This window comes from Geotrypetes seraphini, chromosome 1 (genome assembly GCF_902459505.1).
Source record: "Geotrypetes seraphini chromosome 1, aGeoSer1.1, whole genome shotgun sequence".
Lineage (NCBI taxonomy): Eukaryota > Metazoa > Chordata > Amphibia > Gymnophiona > Dermophiidae > Geotrypetes > Geotrypetes seraphini.
Window position 1 is genome coordinate 58,173,638 of NC_047084.1, and position 25,103 is coordinate 58,198,740.

General features: G+C 42.0%; 1 protein-coding gene across 2 annotated transcripts in view; it reads left to right on the top strand.

Annotated features, from left to right (window-relative positions):
* HCN1 (hyperpolarization activated cyclic nucleotide gated potassium channel 1) overlaps positions 1-25,103 on the top strand; it is a 619,095-nt gene that overhangs the window by 415,335 nt on the left and 178,657 nt on the right. The window contains exon 4 of one of the 2 annotated variants that reach the window (XM_033931607.1): positions 5,654-5,872. The exons of the other annotated variant lie outside the window; for it this stretch is intronic. Within the exon in view, the coding sequence (XP_033787498.1) occupies positions 5,654-5,872 (219 nt within the window). The remainder of the gene's footprint in view (positions 1-5,653; positions 5,873-25,103) is intronic. 2 annotated transcript variants of the gene reach the window in all.

Here is a 25,103-nt window from a genome sequence, read left to right on the forward strand (position 1 = left end):
ATGAAGACTACGGAAATCCAACTGCAGGTTCAGAAACGTCGATGTATGAGCTTCACAAGAACCAGCACAGCATTTCCATGTGTACTTCTTGGGAAGAAAAACAGAGGCAGTTTCATTGCTTTTCAATCGTACATTTTTACAGAAAGGGTGTTAAATGCGTTGAATAGTCTCCCAGTAGAGATGGTGGAGACAAAGACTGGGTCTGAATTCAAGAAAGCATGGGACAGGCACGTGCGATCTCTTATGGAGAGGAGGAGATAATGGATGCTGCAGATGGGCAGACTAGATGGACCATTTGGCTTTTTTCTGCCATCATATTTCTATGTTTCTCTTTAACCTATCCTAAACAGCATGGGATTTTTACTGCACTGGTTGGTTTTAACATGTATTAGCTTTTAATGTTGACCTACACTAAGGGCTCCTTTTACAAAGCCGCGCTAGGGCCTTAACGTGCGGAATAGCACGTGCTAGCTGCTACCTTTTGAGCAGGCGGTAGATTTTTGGCTAGCGCACGCTACAGCGCATGCTAATCTGGTGCGTTCGCTAAAACCACTAGCGCGGCTTTGTAAAAGGAGCCCTAACTGTTTCCATAGAAGCAGGTGATTAATCTAATGGCTAGTGCAGTGGCCTTATAACCAGAGGAACTGTGCTTGATTTCCACTGAGGTTTATTGTGACTCTGTACAAGTCAGTAATAGCCTCACTAACTGTGCATAATAAACTTTTAATAACAATTCCCCTTAATTTTAACCAAAGTGCTAATTAATTTGGGGAGTAAAGCCAAAAGACTATAGATAGGCCATTATTTTACAGTCATTCGCTTTTGATTTGTGCGTAAACTGGTACTTAATATATTTCTCTTGTATAAACTTCTAAGTTCTCATGTTACAAAGCTGTAATATGCATGTTTCAAACTCAAGTACATGCAAATGGCAATGGGAAATGGTATGAATGTGTCTTGGATGAGTCAAGGAGATTAAGAGCTAAATTCTACGTATGGCGCCAGAAAAATCAGAGCTTAAAGAAGTGCTATATTATAAGCTATACTTAAAGTTGGATGTTTTATATTATATTGCTTATGCTCAGGAACTGTAAATAAATTAAGTATGGACATTTGCACCAAGGAAGATGTGGTGCAAATGCCTTTGCCTAAAATTAGACACAGATGCCCTTATCCTTTAATTATGTCCAATACTTAAAGTAATACCCCCGATCTGGTCATGATCTGTTTATTTTCACTCCCCACTTTTTGACTTGCGTGTAAAATTTTAGGCACACTTAATTACCTGTAACAGGTAAGGACAGCAGGCAAATATTCTCACGCATGGGTGATGCCATCCAGGGTACCCCAATATGGAGGGTAAAAAGGTGTGCTTTCACACTAAAAGTCTTGAGGCTGCCCACATCGCTCATGTGTCGGTGCATTAATATCTGGTGTCAGCCAACAGGATCCTCAGTTTAGTAGCAAGTTAAGAAGCCATATAGGGGAGGAAGGCATTGTAAGAATATCTACCTACTGTCCTCAGATAATACCTGTTATAGGTAAGTAGCTATGCTGTATCTCAAGACAAGCAGGCAGTCTATTCTCAAGTGTGGGACTCCCTAGCTTCCAGGGCCATGTCTCTGAGAAGAGGATTATTGAGAAGTATTAAGAGCCTGGTGAAACCTAGAGGGCTGGCGAGGACCAGGTGCCTGCCTTGAAAATGTCCTCATTGGGAATGTAGCAGAGATGAGCAACTGTAGTTGCCATTGCTTGAACCTTTTATGCTGTGGCATGGCCTTCCAACATGAACTCAGTCTGGGCATAGGAAATGGAGATGCAGTCTTATAGCCTCTTTTAGTGATGGGAGTTTCTAGTTTGTATGGGTCAAAGAACAGAAAACAGTTGAGTAGACTGTTGAGTAGATGTTTTGTGAGCCTTGCTTCGATCTAGGTAGTAATAAACAGCACATTTTTAGTCCAAGGTATGAATTGCTACTTCTTATGGACGAGAATGTGAATTGGGAAAGAAGACTGGAAATACAATAGACTGGTTGAGGTGAAATTCCAAGATGATCTTCGGAAGAAAATTGGGATGAGTGCAGAGAACAACCTTGTCATAGTAAAACATTGTGTAGGGATTTGCTGACACAAGGGCTTGAAGTTCACTAACCCAGGATGCAGATGTGAAAGATATGAGGAAGGTTACTTTCTAGGTAAGAAGTTTGAGAAACAGTGTTGAGGGTGACTCAAATGGAGGCTTTTGTGAGCAAAAAGGACAACGTTAAGGTTCCAAGTCACAGGAGAAGGCTTGATAGGTGATCTAGTATTAAGTATTATTTGCAATTACTGGATGTGAAACAATGGCTTATGATCCAGTGGAGTATGGAAAGCACTAAAAGCAATCAGATGAACTCTGATGGACTAAGTTTTTAGGCTAGAATTGGAGAGGTGCAGGAGGTAGTCCAGTACTGATGGGAGAGGGAAAATGCTTGGATCTAGTAAGGAGGCAGTGCAACAGCAGTAAAACAAGCCCATTTGAAATGATTGGACTTTCAAGCGGTTTTAAAGATGGATGATACTCGAGTTGATAGTGCCAAGGCATTCAATGACTGGGGGAGAGATATCACAATATGAGTGCCAAGGATCAGATACTGGGATGGAGGAGAGAGAGCCCTCTTTCTGTTTCAGCAGCATTGGAAAGATTGGAAGTGGAAATAACTAGTAAGATAATTAAATTTGCTGTTGATACATGGATTTAGTCAAGGGAAATCTTGCCTCACCAATCTACTACATTTCTTTGAAGGGGTTAATAAACGCATGGATGAAGGTGAGCTGGTCGATATTGTGTATTTTAATTTTCAAAAGGCATTTGACAAATTGGAAGACTGGGCGTCCAAATGGCAGATGAAATTTAATGTGGACAAATGCAAAGTGATGCACATTGGGAAGAATAACCTGAATCAGTTACCGGATGCTAAGGTCCACCTTGGGGATTAGCGTCCAAGAAAAGGATCTGGGCATCATTGTAGACAATATGATGAAACCTTCCGCCCAATGTGTGGCGGCAGCCAATAAAGCAAACAGGCTGATAGGAATTATTAAAAAAGGGATGGTTAACAAGACTAAGAATGTTATAATGCCCCTGTATCGCTTCCTGGTGCGATCTCATCTGGAGTATTGCATTCCATTCTGGTCTCCTTATCTCAAGAATGATATAGTAACACTAGAAAAGGTTCAAAGAAGAGTGAACAAAATGGTAAAGGGGATGGAACTCCTCTCATATGAAAAAAGACTACAATGATTAGGTCTCTTCGGCTTGGAAAAGAGACATCTGAGGAGAGATATGATTGAAGTCTACAAAATCCTGAGTGGAATAGAGCGGGTAAAAGTGGATCGATTTTTCACTCTGTCAAAAATTACAAAGACTAGGGGGACACTCGATGAAGTTACAGGGAAATACTTTTAAAACCAATAGGAGAAAATTTTTTTCCACGCAGAGAATAGTTTAAGCTCTGGAATGCGTTCCCAGAGGATGTTGAAAGAATAGATGTAAATCATTGTTTACTCTTTCCAAAAATACTAGGACTAGAGGGCATTCGATGAAGTTACTCAGCATGTAATAATAATAACAGTTTATATACCGTGAAGTTATATGCGGTTTACAATGATTAAAAGATGGTACAACTTGAGTGGAATAAACAGAGTTAAGAGCTAGTGATTAACAGTTATTTTGGAGTAAGAATACGTAGTAGGCGTAAGCAATTGATCTAGATCTGTACCCCATCTGCCTGATGTGAGAAAAGGTGTTGATGATGTCTTTTAAGTTTACAACCTCTAACTGGAGGGGAAACAAAGTTCAAGTGTGAGCTTCTCTTATGTCTGTTGGCTGCGAAATAGAAAAGGTCAGTTCTATATTTAGGGGCTAGACTGAATAGTGCCTTAACGCAAAAACAACTGAACTTAAACTTCACACGCGCCTCCATGTAATTAAACTCTGGAATTCTTTGCCAGAAATTTTGGTGAAACAGTTAGTTGAGCAGGGTTAAAAAAAAAGGTTTGGATAATTTCCTATAACAAAAGTCCATAAGCCAGGTGACCTAGGGAAATCCACTGCTTATTCCTAGGAGAAGCACCATAAAATCTATTTAAATCCTTGGCATTTTACCAGATACTTCTGACCTGGGTTGGCCACTGTTAGAAACAAGATACTGGGCTTGCTGGACCTTCAGTTTGTCCCAATATGGCAACTCTTATGTTCTTATAGAATTTGGGGATAAATGTTTACATTCTAAATAATCAACATCGGGTTTACCCCTACTGCAAAGTATATTTAGATTTTGGAAAACATCTGCTATTAAGCAGCAGTCCACTGGAGGGATTGGGGTGGGGAGGGGTCCTTAATTCCCCAGTGGTTTTTGCTGCTTCAGATACCAGACTGACAGAATAAACTTGCCATTGAACAGCATCAGGAGGTAATCATTTATGCTTCCAAAGTCGCAAAGATAACCAGTTATGTTGCCATTCCACAACACAACCCATTGACTTTTTTGTATGTTTATTTTTCTAAAATGGATAAGAACATAAGAATTGCCATACTGGGACAGACTGAAGGTCCATAAAACTTAGTACAGTATACTGTTTCCAACCATTGTCAAACTCAGGGCCCAAGCATATAGCTAGATCCCAAGTAGTAAAACAGATTTTGTGCTGCTTATCCAAGGAATAGGCAGTGGATTTCCCCAAGTCATCTCAATAATGGCCTATGGATTTCTCATTTAGAAAATTATCCAAACCTTTTTTAAACCCCGCCAAGCTAACCGATTTCATCACATTCTCTGGCAACAAATTCCAGTTTAATTACACGTTGTGTGAAGAAATATTTTCTCTGGTTTGTTTTAAATCTACTACTTAGTAGCTTCATCACATGCCCCCTGGTTCAATGTATAATTAAACTCTGGAATTCTTTGCTGGAGAACGTGATGAAATCAATTAGATTAGCAGGGTTTAAAAAAAGATTTAGATAATTTCCTAAAACAAAGTCCAAAGGCCATTATTGACACCGCTTGGGGAATCCCATTTTTTATCTTAGGATAAGCAGCATAAAATCTGTTTTACTCCTTAGGATCTTGCCAGGTACTTGTGATCTGGGTTGGCCACTGTTGGCCAATTCTGTTCTAAAATACTTGTGAAATTTGAGACACACTGACCTGCATGCCTCGACTCCTACTTCTACAAACTGTCTACAGTGGGGCTGCACATGTATTTGTCTTCTCTGACCCTGAATTGAAATCCACTGAAATACTTGGTAGATGGAGATATTCAGCTTGTCGTGTTCAGGTTTTTTCAGAACCATTAAAGGCAAACAGGTAAGTTCAGCCATGAGGTATGAAGCTGACAACTGGAAGTTTCCCTTAAGACAAATTTCTGTAACAGAAGAATAAAATGTATCTGAAAGGTTAACAAAACAACCAGTTTATTTCATTTTACTGTACTAAGCAGAATTTGACAGGCTCTCTGAGGCATTATATAACAAAGGATGCATGAAAGATATATTTTGCTAGGTTATTCTCTTAAAATCAGTGATCTGCAATGTTTCTGTTAAAAAGGTCAAAATTACTTTGCCTTTGATTTTTTGCTGGCTTAATAATTTCTCACTTTTTTTTTTTTCACAGAATGTTTCCTGGGGAAAGCAATACTCTTATGCACTTTTTAAAGCCATGAGCCATATGCTGTGCATTGGCTATGGAGCTCGTGCCCCTGTCAGCATGACTGACCTCTGGATAACCATGTTGAGCATGATTGTGGGAGCCACCTGTTACGCCATGTTTGTTGGCCATGCAACAGCCTTAATTCAATCCTTGGATTCATCACGGCGGCAGTATCAAGAGAAGGTGATTACTTATCATTTCTTTCATGCCCAGTATTGATTCTTGATTAATATTCCTTTGAGGGTAGGTAGTATTAATCTCCTGCTTCAGTACCAGGTTTGGCTCATTTACAGGCCGGATTTCCTGCCCCTTTCAATTTGATGTTGGATACCTTCACTTGAAGTAAGAGTTTGATGGATGGGAAATCTTCTCCCTTGTCTTCCAAGAATGTTGAGTCTTTCTTTCAATAATGACTCTGCATCAATTTAATATGGTGTTCACACAGATTCTTTCTCTAACAAACAGGTAAATCTTTTGATTGTTTTGTGTCTCTAAACATTTAATTGCATCTACACTTGAACAAATTGTACTATTTATACTTTCAACAGGCTAGTTTTGACCCAACTCACTGGCCAGCTTCTATACTGTGTATCTTTCCAGCAGTGCGCTTTAGATTTCACATCATAGAAGGCCTCTCATCTAGAGCCTCCTGCCATTAAACTGTGAACTCCTAGAAGCCTCTGTAATTCTTTTGCCAGGACTCTACTAATTTTCTAGCCTCCCTCAGGGTACTTTTAGACTATATAATGACTATGGGCTAGATTCACAAAGCAAACCGATCGGTTTGCGAACTGATTTTACTTCGGCCCGATTCACTTACCTCTCTGCCGATCCAATTCTAATCTGCGCATGCAAATGAGGGGAACGGCATGCAAAGTAGGCAGGGACGCGATTCACAAAACAAATTTAGCGAACCGACTAGGCTGGCCGATCAACTCAAAAAGCGACTGCTGGGGACCAGTTGCAAACGTCCTTTCTGACTCTCCAGCTCCATTGCTGCCCTGCTCTCTGCTGCCCCGATCTTGCTGCCTTTACTCTGCAGAAGTCACCCTGCTCTCTGCCCTTCTCTTGCCTTTCAGCCACGCCTCGCCGCCCCTACTCTCCTCTTGCCGCCCTGCTTTCTGCCCCGACTCGCTGCCCTGCTCTCTGCCCCGAATCCAAACTCCCCCTGTGTCTGCCACCCAGCCTGATCTCTGCTGCCCTGACTCTCCTGCTCTCTGCCTCCTTCCCCACAGTGCGAGCCCACGTGTTTAAAGTCAGGACCAGTGAGTTTAAGAGGCTGCTGCCGCCGGGGATCACCCTTCAAGACAACTTTTGATAGCAGGAGAGTCGGGGCCACCTAAAAAAAAAACCAAAACCAGAGTAGAAACAAACACAAACATGTGCGCAGACCATCTACAAGGAAAGCAGATGGTCTGTGCATGCATCAGGATCGCACACTTGTGATCTATGTCAGCAGATGGGGGCGTTCCTCCAATCGCCCCCATTAGAATATTGCTAGTTTCTGAATCCATCGGACCTTCCCTGATCGAACACGGATTGGTCATGATCGGGCAGGTTAGTGAATCTAGCTCTATGTCCCCAAATCTTTTTAAAGGATCAATTATGTACTTTGTTAACACAATAAAATTTTTATATTACAACAATATTGTTTTACCTATATCTATTACTCTTATACAGCTATCATCAATTCACTATTGTATAATTCTGATTTAACACTGCACACTCATGGTATGCAGTGTACAGTGACACTCCTTGAAGGCCACAAATGGATGAGGTTTTCAGTATATCCTTTATTAAAATTCCTCATACAAAAGTGTATTTAGACTTTCTGTCTGTTGAAGATGCTGTTATACTATTGTGTCACAACTTTAAGATTCTTGGAGTGACTATTGACAAATCATAGAACTTGTACGATAAGCAGCATAAAATCTGTTTTACTACTGGGGATCTAGCTAGGTTCTTGGGTCCTCGTTTGGCCACTGTTAGAAACAGGATAATGGAATTGATGGACCTTCGATCTGTCCCAATATGGCAATTCTTATGTTCTAAGATGCTTTGATCCGCTATGTGGAGATTGATGAATATGCTTAACAAATACTTTTGTTCCGTCTTCATGGAAGAGAATCCTGGAGTAGCTGCTGGATGGAAGGAGGAGAAGGGAACATATGTTGAACATTAATAAATATAAAGGTCCTTTACTATGCTGCAGTAAAAAGTGCTCTAAACACACCATTATATGGGGTTTTCCTTTGCACTAAAGCCATTTATACCATAGCCAGCTCGTATTATGTTATGTTAATCAGGTTTTCTATTTTGCCTTTACCTATTCAGTTGAAGGTTGGATTACATGGACTACATGACAAGAGGTTGGGTCAGTTACCCAGGAAGTTACAATGGACAGTTTGACAGGGACATTCAGTAAAGTAGATCAGTACAGTTACAAATACAGTTAGGTCATAGTTACAAATTGAAGTAGGTCTTTATTGGTTTATCGTTATGTCCCAGGAGTTGCATTAGACAGTCTAGAAATGTGCTTTCACAATTGCCATTTTAGTTTCTTCAGGGTTGGCTCCCTGTCTTAGAATACAAATGCTTTTAAAAGTTTTCTGAGATAGTGGCCACAAGATCTTAGTGGTAGTTGTATCCAGCAAATGGGCCAATTTACTTTTTTTTTTCCATTAATGCTAATGTTAAACTCAAAAAGAATTAAATATATAGTACATAATAAGAGAACAGGCTAAGCACACTAGCAATTATAAATACCCAGAGACAGCACTAATTTCAAATAGTGGAGAAAAAGACCTCAGATGCATTGCTCCATCAGTCTCAACTTCATGAGAATACTATTACAGTCATCAGTAAAAGAAAACAAAAACAACACTTTACATAAAATACTCTGCTGCAGTCTCAGAACCAATTGCAAAAATGTGTTATAAAGCACAGTTCTCATAGATACAATCCCAAATTCACAAGGAGTGCACACAACCTTAGTAGTGTGAGATAAAATCTCAGTGCTGCTCCTTGTGACCTTGGGAAGTCACTTAATCCTCCAGTGCCCACCACTTTGAATGTCAGCTTTGAAATGCCAAAGCAACAAAAAGGTCTATTCCCTTTCCCTTTTTATGTCCTTCAATATCACTGTTTTGAATCTTACTTCTTAGGTTGGTCTGTCTTTGAAATTCCTGCCTTTCCTTGGCCCCAAGCCCAGCTCTTTCCTTTTTTTGAAATTACCAGCAGTTGTAACAGAACATTAAAGAGAGATTATATATAGAAAATAAGATCAGAGATAAGATCTCAGCGCTACCTATTGAATGCCCTTGTGAAGAAGTGAGTGGTCAAGACCACTCCCTCACTGGTAATATAATTAAGCCTCCTTATAGCAGCTAGCACTAAATAGCCATCTTAGAGGCTGATGAGTCAGAGGGGTGGGGTTCAGGCCAGGATGGAGTTAAATGCTCTGAGTTAGTGTAGAGCAGGGGTGTCAAAGTCCCTCCTTGAGGGCCGCAATCCAGTCGGGTTTTCAGGATTTTCCCAATGAGATCTATTTGCACGCACTGCTTTCATTGTATGCTAACAGATCTCGTGCATATTCATTGGGGAAATCCTGAAAACTCGACTGGATGTAGAGGGAGAGAGTTTCTGAAGATTGAGGTCTCTTGCAGAGGTCCTGAGGGCAAGGATCTTCACAAGGAGAATTGGCTTAGGCTATAGTACCTGGCAGACTTCCAGGAAAGAAGGGTGGCCCTTGCTTGGATGTTGAATGAGAAAAAGTATGAAGCTTGTGCTTGAAGGAATTCCAGGGTTGAATGCTTGTAAGACTGCTAACGTAGGCTCAGAATCTCTTGGTTGCTGAACTACTGTTGTGAGTAATGGAGCCACTGTATATAGAAGAGAGTAGCCATGCCAGAGGCAGCCTAATGACAATGTGATTGTGTTTAAGAAATTTCCATGAAGAGTATTGAACATATGAAGAAACAGACTTGTTTATTTCCTTTGTACATAGTAATACAGGCTTCCTTTTCAGTTTATTAAAAAAACAACAACAACAAAAAAACCAAGCTTCTATTCCGCCTAAAATCTTAAGCAGATTACATTATCAACATAAGAACATAAGAAATGCCTCTGCTGGGTCAGACCCGAGGTCCATCGTGCCCAGCAATCCGCTCACGCGGTGGCCCAACAGGTCCAGGACCTGTGCAGTAATCTTCTATCTATATCCCTCTATCCCCTTATCCAGTAGGAATTTGTCCAATCCTTTCTTGAACCCCAGTACCGTACTCTGCCCTATTACGTCCTCTGGAAGCGCATTCCAGGTGTCAACCACACGTTGGGTAAAAAAGAACTTCCTAGTATTCGTTTTGAATCTGTCTCCTATCAACTTATCCGAGTGCCCTCTTGTTCTTTTATTATTTGAAAGTTTGAAGAATCTGTCACTCTCTACTCTCTCTAGACATAGGATAAACATAATTTTCTACAGAAAGGGTAGGGATGCTTGGAATAGCCTCCCAGTGGTAGTAGTGGAAACAAAAAGTGTATCTAAATTCAAAAAGCTTGGAATAAATATGTTGGATCTTTAAGGGAGAGGAAGGGTAGTAGATGACATAGTTAGGCAGACTAGATAGGCCATATAGTCTTTATCTGCCTTCATTTTTCTCTGTTGCTATTAAAATCAAGTACATCAAAACACAATCATTAATTTTGCTGCCAACTACCACAAATATCATTCATAAAAAAAAGTAGCTTACACAAATGAGTTCTTAAAACATTTTTTTAAACATACCCAAATTATTGCACAGCCCAAAAGTACCTGCCTCTGGTGTGTTTTCTGAGGGTTTCATGCTGCCAAGTCACGCTTTTACAGCCCAATTGTAGTCACATACCTAGTTCCCGCATATAGGGGCCCTTTTACCAAACTGAGGTAAAATGTGGCCTTAGCAGGCCTGTACGCAGGACTTTCCTGTGTGCTAAGGCTATTTTTACTGCAGCAGTAAAATTGTTTCATTTCCAAATTTTTGTATGAAAAGCTACATACTAATTTTCTCATGGCTTTATTCATATTTCACATGTCAAATAGTTCTGCTTTATACAAATTTTACATGGTAGATACCTTTTCACTATGATACTTATTAGCTCCATGTTGTCTATGACATTGATACTAAAGTGGTTGTTCTCTTTTGGTATGTTTTTAATTGACTATTCTTCATGTTTATTTAGGGGTCATTTTACTAAGGAGCGCCATCCGACTTAGCTTACCATAGCTGAGAATAAAGACTCTATAGGATTTTATTCTAAATGGACAGAAAATCTATTATCAAGAAATAATGTCACAGGGTCACAGAAAACATAACATACATTCTATAGTTTAATCAAACATTTAGCAGAAAAACATAATAAAAATTTACTATTAACTTGATTAGCACATGGGTAGAGAGCCAGGAAAAGCTTTCCCCTTTCCTGGGTTTACCTACAAAATGATTTGACCTTTCAACTTTCTATCAAAATTTTAGAAAAACAGTCTCAAAATTGAATTTTTAACTGATGTAGACACAAAAGACACAAGCAGAGTTGTCCTAGTGTCCACCAATGCTAAAGATGAGTCTAGAATATCAGACACATTTAAACTATCTGATAAGAATTGTTCCAAGCCCTCACTTTGTACTGGCCCTCAGTGTCCATATTCTGTCTCATCTTGTCAGGTAAATAATAGATTTTATTAATAGGAGGAGTAGCTTCTTCTGAAAGTTTCAAAACTACCAACATATATTTCTTAAGTAGTTCTCTATCTGACAAAAAGTTAGTCTTAGAACTCTAAGATTGCTTTTTCTTCCATAGCTTGAATTTTTTTCCCCTATATTATTTTGTACTCTTGTTCCTACATTAGATACTCAGGTGACTAATTCTCCAACAGTCTGCTCAGCTCAATCAATTCTACTACTTACTGTTATACCCAGTTTAGTGATTACTTCCAACATGGAGACTAGCTTTTAAGACATATTTTAAGGGGGATACACACCTCCACTATTACTGCAGGTTTGTCCCTAACAACAATATTTACAAATTTGGTCCAGGTGTACACCCTTGCCAGTAAGGTTTTTCATGATATCCACAATGAATATGCATGAACTTGATTTGCATGCACTGCCTTTATTATGCACTGCCTAAATCTCTTTCAAGCATATGCATTGTGGATATGCTAAAAAAAACTAATTTGGGAAACACTGCCTTACAACACCAGTTGAATGATCACATTATTCACCCCAGAACCAGTCCAGGAAATGCTGCAAGTTCCAGATGACATCAAGTTTTCAGGCACTGCAGGCTGTGCTACCGTGTTTGAATTAGCAGAAGCTGCCAACAAATTGACTGCTTCTGTTGGAACTGGTGAGCTAACCGCTAGCACCTCTGGAGACATTTGTGCAGGCAAGCTGAGCAATACACTCTCCTCAAGTCATACCAATGCAACCTCTTAGGAAAACCCAAACAAGGGCACGATAATACGATGATACAAAACAAATTCCCACTCCTAGCTCTGAAGAGGAAAAATAGGGGCAAGAGACTGAAGAAAAAATAATACCAAATATTAAATATTTAATTATTTAATGTGAAGGGCAGGTCCTTAATCGACACAGCAGCCTGGGTGACACTAGCCCCTAGGCAAGCTGCCACAATAAGAACCCGAAAGGGTATCAACTGTGCAACATCCCTGGAACTTGCCCTGAGTGACAGTATTAAATAATTGTGCACAACAAAACATGCTGCATGTTATAATCACAACAGTCTGTTTCCCCACTCCTCAACAGAGCAGGGAATACAGCAAACCAAAGTTCAAGTGAAATGCCTGAACCAAAAAGGCAAAAAACACAGTGCTGAAGTGCAGTGGAAGAAAAAACGCTGGACACAAAGAACCAGGCTGAAATTCCATGAAGCTGCGTGTAATAAATGAAGCAGTCCTTCAAAGGCAATAACCCCCTTCTTCAGGAACGTAACACAGCAACAACAAAAATTTAAAGTCCAAAAGCACTCCCGGCAGTTCTTGTTAGGAGCAAGGTGATTTAATATTTGTTATTATTTTTTCTTCAGTCTGTTGCCCCTATTTTTCCTCTTCAGAGCTAGGGGTGGGAAGATCTTTGTTTTATGCCAATTCAACCAACACTTGCATGACAGCAAGAAAATGTCCAGAAGTTCCCTGCAAAGTCATTCCATATCTCAGTAATGAAGTCTACCCAGCTGTAGGGATACTCGGTAAGGCAACCTTTTAGTTTTCCTCTTCTTTTGGGAATTATAAAAAAGCAATAGAAAAGATCTTCTTGCAGGGTCAAAACGGAGCAACCAACCTTACATATAACACTGATGGCCATCTTGGACAGATAGCATGCCACTAATTTTTGTGTGAGGGGGAAGGGAAGGAACTCTGGTTATATAGCAGGTGTTGGAGTAGATTCATAGTTACCACATTTTTTCTAATAGTTGTCCAGACTATGATTAGATATACTAGGCTTCCTGAAGTCTAGAATGAGCTATTAATGGAGGAGGCACCATTTCTCTCCAGCCCTTGTCCCTGTGATAACCTCCATTTCTTTCTTCACCTTGCTCTGCCTCCCCCTCCCCCCAACAACCAAATCTCTCTTATTACTTCATCTTGATGTTATGGTGCTGAGCCACTGTCTTAAGCATCTGTGCATGCTTAAGGTCTTGAGCATATGCTGAAGCTCAAGGCCCTACACCAACCTAGCACCTTAACCTTGAGATGAGGTAAGAAGAGAAATCTGGTTGTTGCGGGGAGGAGGTGGAAGGTGGAGGGGAGCTATGCTGCAGGGGGGGGGTTGATTCTTAGGAGAATCCTGATTTAGTCTGAAGACCAAATTTCCCAGTGTTTTTTGGGGGGAAAAGATTCTTAAGTGTGGGGTAGGCAATTATTGGAGTTGGGTGTTTATTGGGTAAATGATTTCTGGAAATAATTATATAAAATAAAATTTTGTGGAACACGTATACAAACATGATTTAATGAGACAGAGTCAGTATGGGTTCAGCCAAGAGAGATCTTGCATCACCAATTTGCTTAATTTCTTTGAAGGTGTGAATAAACATGAGATAAAGTTGAGTCGGTTGATGTAGTGTGCCTAGATTTTCAGAAAGCTTTTGACAAAGTTCCTCATGAGGGGCTCCTGAGAAAATTAAAGAGTCATGGGATAGGAGGCAATGTTCCATTGTGGATTAGGAATTGGTTTTCAGATAGAAAACAGAGGGTAGGGTTAAATGGTCATTTTTCTCAGTAGAGGAGAGTAAACAGTGGAGTGCCGCAGGGATCCATACTGGGACCAGTGCTATTTAACTTATTTATAAATGATCTGGAAATTGGAACTACGAGCGAGGTGATTAAATTTGCAAATGACACTAAACGGTTCAAAGTTGATAAAACACATGCAGATTGTGAAAAATTGCTTGTAGACCTTAGGAAAATGGAAGACTGGGCGTCCAAGTGGCAGATGAAATTTAATGTGGACAAATGCAAAGTGATGCACATTGTGAAGAATAATCCAAATTAAAGTTACAGGATGCTAGGGTCCACCGTGGGGGTTAGCGGCCAAGAAAAGGATCTGGATGTCATCATAAACAATACGATGAAACCTTCCGCCCAATGTGCGGTGGCAGCCAAAAAAGCAAACAAGATTCTAGGAATTATTAAAAAAGAATGGTTAACAAGACTAAGAATGCTATAATGCCTCTGTATCACTCCATGGTGTGACCTCACCTAGAGTACTGTTTAATTCTGGTCTCTTTATTTAAAGAAAGATATAACGACACTAGAAAAGGTTCAAAGAAGAGTGACCAAGATGATAAAGGGGATGGAACGCCTCTCATATGAGGAAAGACTAAAAAGGTTAGGGCACTTCAGCTTGGAAAATAAATGGTTGAGGGAGATATGATTGAAATCTACAAAATCCTGAGTGGAGTAGAACGGGTACAAGTGGATAAATTTTTCTCTCTGTCAAAAATTACAAAGACTAGAGGATAGTCTATGAAGTTACAGGGAAATACTTTTTAAAACCAATAGGAGAAAATATTTTTTTCACTCAGAGAATAGTTAAGCTCTGGAATGTATTGCCAGAGGTTGTGGTAAGAGTGGATAGCGTAGCTGGTTTTAAGAAGGGTTTGGACAATTTCCTAGAGGAAAGTGCATAGTCTGTTATTGAGAAAGACAAAGGGGCAGCCACTGCTTACCCTTGATTAGTAACATGGAATGATGCTACTTTTTGGGTTTTGGCCAGGTACTAGTGACCTGGATTGGCCACCGTGATAATGGGCTACTGGACTTGATGGACCATTGGTCTGACCCAATAAAGCTATTCTTATGTTCTGCTTAGCCTGCCAGGTCCATCTGGATGTGCTCCCTTATCTTTTGTGCTGCAGCATGTTCTGGGCACTGCTTACTGGGGTGGAAGATGCGCCCTTGTGCCACTGTCCACATGGATACTTCCACATGGATTTCCTCACATTAAAAAAATATCTAAAATATGCCTTATTATATGTGTGCAATATCTTTTTGCATAATGTGTATTGATTCTCAAGTATATGTATACACAAGCAATTTGATTTCACTTTTAATATTTAGGTGCCAAATGCCATATGGACTGAATCCGTGTTCATGAATGTACATTCCTATCACCCATCATAAAATCAAAAACACTCTCCCCATCTGGAAGCACTAGGTCTAGTTTTATTCCTTCCTTGTAGATTCTTACCAGTTTCTCCCTGCAGCGATTCCAAAATCTCTTGCCTGGACAGACACTGTTCTCTCTAAGCTGAGCAGGAGTCGTCCAACTGCATTGCTGTCAGCGGGAAGTGGTGCTTCAATATTGTATTTCCCATTGCTAGAGGCAGACAGGTTTCCTGAAGTCCCGCAAAGCTTGCCTGCCCATCACTATTGAAAATGTGATAGTGAAAAAGCACCACCCACTGGCAGGACTGTTGGTGGCAGACTCTGCTCAGCTTAGAGGAAACAGTGCAGCCAGAATATTTCAATAGGCATTCAGAAGATCAGGATCACTGGCAACAGCACATCCTCTTTCATAGCCATTTTGTGAACCTTTTCAATTAAATCTCTTCCTTCTCTCTGTGAAAGGGTCTATATATCATACCAATGTAAATAGTTTTCCTTTCTCACTTTCTAGATTAATCCACAATGCCACCTCCTTATCTTACAAGCCTTGCAGGTCTGTTGCTTTAAAATTATTTTTTTAGTATCATTTTTTTTCTATTTCTTCCTATCCTGTACTATTATACTACTATTTATCATTTCAATCGCACTGAATGGCGTATGCAGTCCTATACATTTAACATTCAATAGAGGGTCCCTGCTCAGAAGAGCTTAGAATTTAATTTGGACAGACAGACAGGACATCTCAGGGTTGGGGAGTTTCTAGCAGAAGGAATGATATGATGGGTATCTGAAGATGAATGGGAGTTAAGAGTTGAAAGCAGCTTCAAAAAAGTGGGCTTTTAGCTTGGATTTGAGCCATATGTTTGCCAGTCATGGTTCTCTGTGAATTATGCCTCCATGACTCCCATTAAATCCAAATACTGTATATACTCAAATATAAACCGAGCATTTTGGGCCAAAAAAATGGTCCAAAAATGGAGGTCTTGGTTTATATTCAGGTAAGAAACATAAAAACATGATGGCAGATAAAGGCCAAATGACCCATCTAATCTGCCCATCCACAGTAACCGAATTCAGACACAGTCTCTGTCTCCACCACCTCTTCTGGGAGACTGTTCCATGCCACCCTACCAAACCTATTGTAGGCCTTTGCCGGGCTGCTGTGAGACCTGATTGTACAGTGGTGGCCGGAACAGGAGGGATCCATCCCGCCTCCTGTTCCAGCTGATCCTAAGAATTTGTACTTTCCTCTCACTTCCTTTGTGTACCTTTAGTATCTCTTGTGGTCCAGCGGTGAACCATGGCAGGATCAACCTTCCTTTGCTCCTGCCCACGCAGAGCCACTAGCTGATTAACTGCTGTGAGTTCTTGCAGGACCATGAGAACTCGCTGCCAATCACCTAGCGACTATAAATGATAGGAGTGACCTTCCTTCACTCTTGCCCATGCAGAGCCGCTAGCTGATTGGCTGCTGTGAACTTGTGGCAGCCAATCAGCTAGAGGCTCTGCAGGGCAGGAGCGAACTTCCTTTGCTCCTGCCCATGCAGAGCCGCTAGCTGATTGGGTGCTGCAAATTCTCACGGTCCCGGGAGGGAGGTACAGATTCTTAGAATCGACTGTAACAGGAGGCGGGAGGGATGCATCCTGTCCAAACCACTGCTGGACCACCAGATCTCACGGCAGCCCCGGTGGAGGACTGCAAGGCATTGGGAGGGAGGGGAGACAGGGTGCAGAGGGAGGGGGGCTGGGTGCAGAGACTGGCAGGGTAGGGAAGGGAGTGAGTGAGGGAGCTGGATGCAGAGCAGTGAGGGAGGGGAAACAGGGTGTAGAGCCTGATAGTGCATGGCAAGGCAAGCACTGCACTTGAATATTAACACCCCCCCCCAGTTTATATTCGAGTCAACCTTTTTTCCTCCTTTTTTTGGGGGGAAAAGGTTACCTCTGTTTATATCTGGGATGATTTATATTTGAATTTATACAGTAAGGGGCTCATAATCGAAAAAGAAAAACGTCCAAAAACCAGCCTAAGTCGGCACTTGGACAAACATTTCTCAAAAACGTCCAAGTGCCGATAATAAAAATGGGTTTTGGACGTATTTCTAAACGACCTAGGCCTTCATAGTGCCGCTGAACGACCAAAGCTAAATGGGGCGTTTTGGGAGGTGTATTGAGGGCGCGAGTTGGGCGGTACGTGGGTCGGCTTAGACTTAGTCGTACAGCATGTATAACCGAAAGTTATACAGCCCACGATCGACAGAACCCACAAAACCCCACCTAAAGTCACAAGATAAGCACTGCAAACACATAAAACAGACCCGCACACACTACACCAGTGATCACCAACCCCCCCACAAATTTAAAATTTAGCCTCCAGACCATCATCATCTGGCAGCCTGGCATAGGAAAGCCTAGTCGTGCTGCACAGAGACGTCTTAAACCATCTTGGAGGTGGGTTAGAGACCCATGGAGAGGAGGACCCATGCCCATAAGCCCCTATAATCACTACACTGATATTGAAACATGTGCACTCCCCTATATACCCCCAAAACCCTTTTGTACTAAGAACATAAGAAGTTGCCCCCGCTGAGTCAGACCAGAGGTCCATCTTGCTCAGCGGTCCGCTCCCGCGGCGGCCCATCAGGCCTAGTGCCTGAACAGTGGTCCCTGATTAATTTTGTAACTTACCTCTAATCCCATCCCTATAATCTACCTTTACTCTTATCTGTACCCCTCAATCCCTTTGTCTTCCAAGTACCTATCCAAAGCTTCTTTGAACCCCTGTAGCGTGCTCCTGTTTATCACATCCTCTGGTAGCGCGTTCCATGTATCCACCACCCTCTGTGTGAAAAAGAACTTCCTGGCGTTTGTTCTAAACCTCTCCCCTTTCAATTTCTCTGAGTGCCCCCTTGTACTTATTGATCCCCTTAATTTGAAAAATCTGTCCCTGTCTATTTTTTCTATGCCCTTCATGATCTTGAAGGTTTCTATCTTGTCTCTTCTAAGTCTCCGCTTTTCTAGGGAGAAAAGCCCTAGCTTTTTCAGTCTGTCAGTATATGAGAGGTCCTCCATGCCCTTTATTAGCTTAGTTGCTCTTCTCTGGACCCTCTCAAGTACCTCCATGTCCTTCTTGAGGTACGGCGACCAAAACTGAACACAGTACTCCAGGTGTGGGCGCACCATAGCACGATACTGGCATATAAGTGGTTCCTGCAGCCATAAGGGCTATTGGGATGGTAGATAAGTGGGTCTAGGGGATTCTGGAGGTGGTTTGGGGGGCTCACCGTAACCTATAAGGGAGCTGTAGGGAGGAGAAGCCATGTCACCCTTTTTGTGAAGTTCAGAGCAGTGCCCTGTAAGGTACCCCACTGTTTAGGTGGCATGTCTAGGTGTGCAGTCCATCACTTTGCAGATTCCTCCCACGTCCAACAGGACTTGTTCTAGGTGTTTTGGACTTGGACAGAAAGTTGGACGAAAATGTAGTAGGAAAATGTAGTAGGAAAATAAAGAAGGACGATTTAGTGGCTTGGACGATTAGAGCAGCAGGACGTATAATTAGACGATTTTCGAAACGAAAATAAAGTTGGACGTATCTTTCAAAAATGTGTCTTAAGCTCTTTTTAACTTTGGATGACTTGCGAGATGGACGTAAACGGACTTAGACGTCCCTTTCGATTATGCCCCTCCACGTTATTTCTTTAGATCTAAGATATATTTCTCATACTATAGTCATTTGAATGCTTTCCAGATACTACAGTATTTGCATACACTGTATGTATTTAATATTTTAGCTAACTGGGGATTTTGTTTATTCATTCCTGTTTGTCAGAGTCTAGAACCCTCCTGTCCTGGAAGACACGTCACCTTTTCTTCAATATATGAATGCATTCTCTACTCAGCAGCCCTTGATATAGTATTCCATGGTTCAGGAGGCCAAAATCTTTGATACCACGCAGCTGTGTTTTCATCTCCAGAATGTGAACTTCTTTGATTTGGCATTTATCTTCATTATCTGTGTTTCTGAAAACTCTTCTCAATACCAATACTGTTAAGTCATGGAGAGGATAGTCCTGTCTGGAGAAGTGATATCCAGAAAATGTGTTGAAGTTTTAACTAATGTTGAAACACAGTGATGGATGTAAGGGAAAGAGGAAAGGTCACCACATAAATTTCACATCACAAGAACATAAGAATAGTGTTACTGGGCCAGACCACAGACCAAAAGTCTATCTAGCCCAGTAGCCCATTCTCACAGTGACCAATCCAGGTCACAAGTACCTGGACAAAACCCAAATAGTAGCAACATTCCATGCTACTGATCCAGGGCAATCAACGGTTTCCCCATGTCTGTCTCAATAGCAAACTATGGACTTTTCCTCCAGGAAATTGTCCAAACCTTTCTTAAAACATGTAGCACTCATCACAGCCTGTGGACCCCATGATTCAGGCAGATTATCCTGAAACATGGCTGTGTTGGGTCATTGTGAGTGCCTGAAATTTTTTATAAACCAATCAAAAGCTACAGACCCAAACAATCATTCTCATGTTGCTAATATAAGAAGTAACACAGTTCTTTTCTCTTCTTCATATAATTGCTTATCCATCATTCTAACGCACATTTCTAGAGCCATCAGAAGCAGCACTCTAAATTAACAGTTTATTGAGTTTCTTAGCCACTGGGCTTCCTCATCGGCTCACGTATTTGAATTAAATAAGTGATTTTAAAGTGCTTTAATTATCTATTTAGCTTATATCTTTGTATGTTTTTCACTTATCTGAACAGCATGGCGTGATAGAAAGTTTTAAAAACCGTCTGCAGTATTAAAGACATGCATGTTTCGTAATGCAAATCACTGCTTCAGGGCGTGGTTATTTAGCTAGAAACTTATTAAACATGGCAGGCACAAACCCTCGCTTCCTTCAGGAACTTTGGCTGAGTCTTTTGGTTGGTTTAGATACAACAGACCTCAATTAAATATATTTTGACCACTTAAAGCGATTCATGAAATTTTTTATAGGCATCTTTAGACTATACGATAAAACTTTGAACCCTCGTGGACTCCTGAGTTGCCATTCCTCCCCTTGATAATCACTCGTAATACAACGATGGTACATCTAATATAATAAAATGGTAGGCCGCGCATGCGCACTAAAAAAAACGTGTTCCCTGATCTGTCGCGAAAATACGACTGCGCATGCGCGGCCCCGGCGGCGGCTTTCAAATAAAAAAAAAAATTACACAGCTGCGAGACAGGAGCTGCGGCGGCGGCGGCGGCGACTTTCAACGACGAAGAAGCTGCAGCTCGGGAAGTCGGGATCTCCCCCGCCACGTACAACCCGCTCCCTCTCCTGCAGCTCAGGCACCACAGAAGCTGTGAAAACGCGCAACCCGGTCCCCGCGTCTGCCTACCCTTCCCCCAACACAGCGCATTTGCCCCCCCCTCTCCAGAACGAATCAAAAAATGGAGCCGAGCCGCCCTCCGCAACAGACCAGAGGAGTCCTTTGCCGCTCACCACCCTTCCCTTGCCACTGACCCGACTACCTACCCGGCGATTTAAGCAGCAGTCTTCACACGCTGCTTCAGGCACTTCTACTGCCCTGATTTGCTCTGCCGCGTCTCTGATGATGTCATCAGGGACGTGCCAGAGTAAATCAGGGCAGTAGAAGAACCCGAAGCAGCGTGTGAAGACTGCTGCACAGGCTGCTTGAATGGGAGCAGGAAGAGGTGATGATGGACAGGGGGGGGGGAAAGGAAGGGAGGCCTATTGTTGTACAGGGGGAGCAGGAAGAAATGCTGATGGACGGGGGGGAAATGAAGGGAGGCCTACTGCTGGACAGAGGGAGCAGGAAGAGGTGCTGATGGACAGGGGGGAGGTAAAACAAAGGGAGGAGGACTGCTGCTGGATAAGGGGAGCTTGAATGGGTGGTGCTGGACAGGGGGGAAAAATGAAGGGAGGCCTAATGCTGGACGGGGGAGCAGGAAGAGGTGCTGATGGACAGGGGGAAAAATGAAGGGAGGCCTACTGCTGGACAGGGGGAGCAGGAAGAGATGCTGATGGACAGGGGGAAAAAATGAAGGGAGGCCTACTGCTGGACAGGGGGAGCAGGAAGAGATGCTGATGGACGGGGGGGGGGGGGTGGAAATGAAGGGAGACCTACTGCTGGACAGAGGGAGCAGGAAGAGGTGATGATGGACAGGGGGGGAAAAAGGAAGGGATGCCTATTGTTGGACAGGGGGAGCAGGAAGAGGTACTGATGGACGGGGGGAGGTAAAACAAAGGGAGAAGGGCTGCTGCTGGATAAGGGGAGCAGTGAAGGGGTGGTGGTGGACACAGGGGAGGTAAAAAGAAGGGAGAATGGACAGGAAAAAGTGGCTAAGGAGACAGAGAGAGAAAGAAATAAAGACAGACACACACATATCTAGCACCCGAGGGAGGAAAATGCTGCACAGGGAAGTAGGGAGGGGGGAAATGCTGATGCACAAGGAAATGGAGGAGGAAGGAATGCTGATATGGCTACTGTACAGGAAAGTAGACAAGGGGAGATAAATGCTGCATAGGGGGCAGAAAGAGAGACAAATAGAAAGAAAGACAAATAATAGGAGGGAGGGAGACAGAAAGAAAAGAAGAAAGACACAAGGGCAGGAAGTGAGACAGAAAGAAAGAAAGACAGACATACATATATTCTAGCACCCGTTAATGTAACGGGCTTAAAGACTAGTCATTGCATAAAGCGTCTGTTTAATCTTCCCTTGAAGACTATGCTAGGCATTTTTTTTTAAGCCAGTAAAAAGGAAAGTTAGTGCTGCAGGAATGTCTTCTATCTAGATAAGTCCTGGTAATGCCACTGAATAGCCAGTCAGACCACTCACTATCTGGGTAGTGCTAGAGTGGTCTTGGGAGAGAGCTAAGACAGAGTTGGGAATTACCCGGTTTGCAGCAAAATTCAGTTTGCTAACAAGGTATCTACATTACATTACATTTGGGATTTCTATTCCGCCATTACCTTGTGGTTCAAGGTGGATTACAAAAGAATTATCAAGGATGTATTACAAAAAGATATCTACACTTCTCCCTCCAGATTCGAGGGGGATAGGGGCAGAGCTGGACCGCGAATGGTGAAATACCGCGAATATCTTCTGATCCGGCTCTGACCCACCCCCGCCTCCCTCCTGCGTTCCCCCCGGCATCCTGGCCTAACCTGGTGGTCTAGCGGGCTTGCGGGGCAGGAGCGATCTTCCTATGCTCCTGCCCCGTGCAGATCGCCAATAAGAAATAGCTGCCGTGAGTTCCCGTAGTCTTTCGAGACTACGACGGGAACTCCCCACAGCCATTTCCTATTGGCGATCTACACGGGGCAGGAGTGTAGGAAGATCGTTTCTGCCCCAAAAGCTCGCTAGACCACCAGGTAAGGCCGGGACGCCGGGGGGAAGGCTAAACTGTGGGGTTTTTTTCTTTTTTTCCCCTCCCCAAAAAATCGCGAATATGTGAAATCACGATTGCCAAAACCGCGAATGGGGAGGGGGAAGTGTAGTCATTTTCAAAGAGAGTAAGAAATGAGTATGGCTAGTTGTTTTGGGTAGGGAGCTTTAATGAGAGGTGGTATTTGAAACTTGCGGTGTTATTTCTTTTTCAGGGATTTCTTGAAGAGTATGGTCTTTATTTCCTTTCTAAATGTTTTGTAGTCTGGGGATGCCGTCAGTAGATTGACGATAGCCAGATAAAATTAGAACAACAAAAAGGCTGCCCCAATATGATCTGAGTAATTATCCAGATATTGGTCTGAATATCATTGGTACCTGAATAAGTGCTAGTGGCTGCTTTATACCCCAATATTCAACACTGGCATGCTAGCATGGCTTGGTTATGAATATCCAGGTATAACAATCCACAGTGGCTGTCGTGTAAAAAAAAGAAGCAGACTGCCACAGGCTGAATATTGATCCAGCCTTTATCAAAGATAAGGAAGGTATAACACCCAGAGAACGTTAAATGAAACTGCCAAGTGGTAAAATGTTTTCATAGGAAGGGTGGTAGCAACCATGAATCCCTTACCAGCGGAGATGATGGGGACAAGATCAGTGACAATTCAGAAAGAGATGGGATAAACAAAGGCTCATACAAAATCTAATATAAGTGGTAACAAAAACTAACGACAAAGCTATATTTCAGTTGTTACCAAGCCAAGCAGTGGAAGAAACCTACATAGTATCTAGAGGTCACAAACATGTGAAGAAAAAAAACCTCAAGCTTACTCCCCTTTTATGGAGCCGCGTTAGCATTTTTTTTATCACCGACTGTGGCGGTCAAAGCTCTGACACTCATAGAATTCCTATGAGCAACTTTTACTGCCTCGACGGGCGATAAAAAAATGCTAGCATGGCTTTATCAAAGGGGGAGGGGGTGTTAAGTAGCAGCATACATACAGAAAGTTCTTGCTACCTTCAGTCTTATCACTGGCATTAAAAAAAAACTCCACAGAGAGAACTTGCTGCATATCTTAAAAAGGTCCAAACCCCACTGTCTGTGCACAGTTAGAAAAACATGTATTTTTAGCTGGAGAATCAAACACTCAGGACCTCTTCTATCTAACTGTGCTAGCAGTTTGTAGCGCAGTGAGCTGTGCTGAATGGCCCACGCTGCTCCCGACGCTCATAAAGTTCCTATGAGCACTGAGAGCAGTGCAGGCCATTCAGCGCAGCTCTCTGCGCTAAAAACTGCTAGCGCAGTTTGATGGAAGAGGCCCTCAGTTCATAGTCCCCCAGTTGTACACAAAATCGTCAATTCTTTAAATCTTCAAACATTCTAGTAGTTTTTTGAGATATGGAGCAAGTTCTCTGTGGAGTTATTTTTATGCCAGTGATAAGATTTAAGGCAGCTAAAAAGTTCTTTTATTTATGCTGCTACTTAAGTTTGTGGCTTTTTTCTCCACATGTTTGACTGCTAGATACTCTTGTCGATTCTTTCCACTGCTTGGCTTGGTAACAACTGAAATATAGCTGTATCATAAACCAAGGCTCCTCATATAGCAGGAGGATGTCTTCTAAGTACAAATTTATGTAACGTTCATATTACAAAAACAGCATAGATGGAGTCACCTGTCCAGGCTCTACAGAATGGCAGGTACAAACTCTAGGCACCATACTGGGCAGACTAGAGAGACTATTTACTGCTGGTCTCTATCTGTTGTTTATTAATATGTACAGTAATGTTCCAGAATGGTAATAATAGGCATGGAACACATGGTTAGTTTGGCATTTTTGGTTATAGCTATGGTTTATTAATTTTATATACTGCCTTTCCTGTAAAGCTTAAATCAGAGAGAAGAGGAAAAGGGAATGCCAGTTCATACAGTAAAGGACAGAGAACAATCAGGTAGAATCTATGTTCTGATCTATCCATACCCGATCTCAAATTCCATTGTAGGCTTTTTGAAAAAGGTAGGTTTTTAATGCTGCCTTGAACTTTGGAAAGGATGTTTCTGTGCATAAAGTTAAGGGCATCGAGTTCCATAGGATGAGTGCAGTACCATCGTATACTTTCATAAGAGTATTTATAGTGCCTGTTCCATTTCTCTCTGACAAAGTGACCTTCCTGAACAAGGATCTTGTGATTAAAGTAAGGTGTCTGTTTCATGTACTTTTATCCAAGTATAGGTGATGACATTGAACTGTTTGTTGCTAAATCATAGATTTTTAATGTGGTTTGGGTAGATTCTGGGGCTGTGTAACTACTTGGTATTGATTTGTTGTG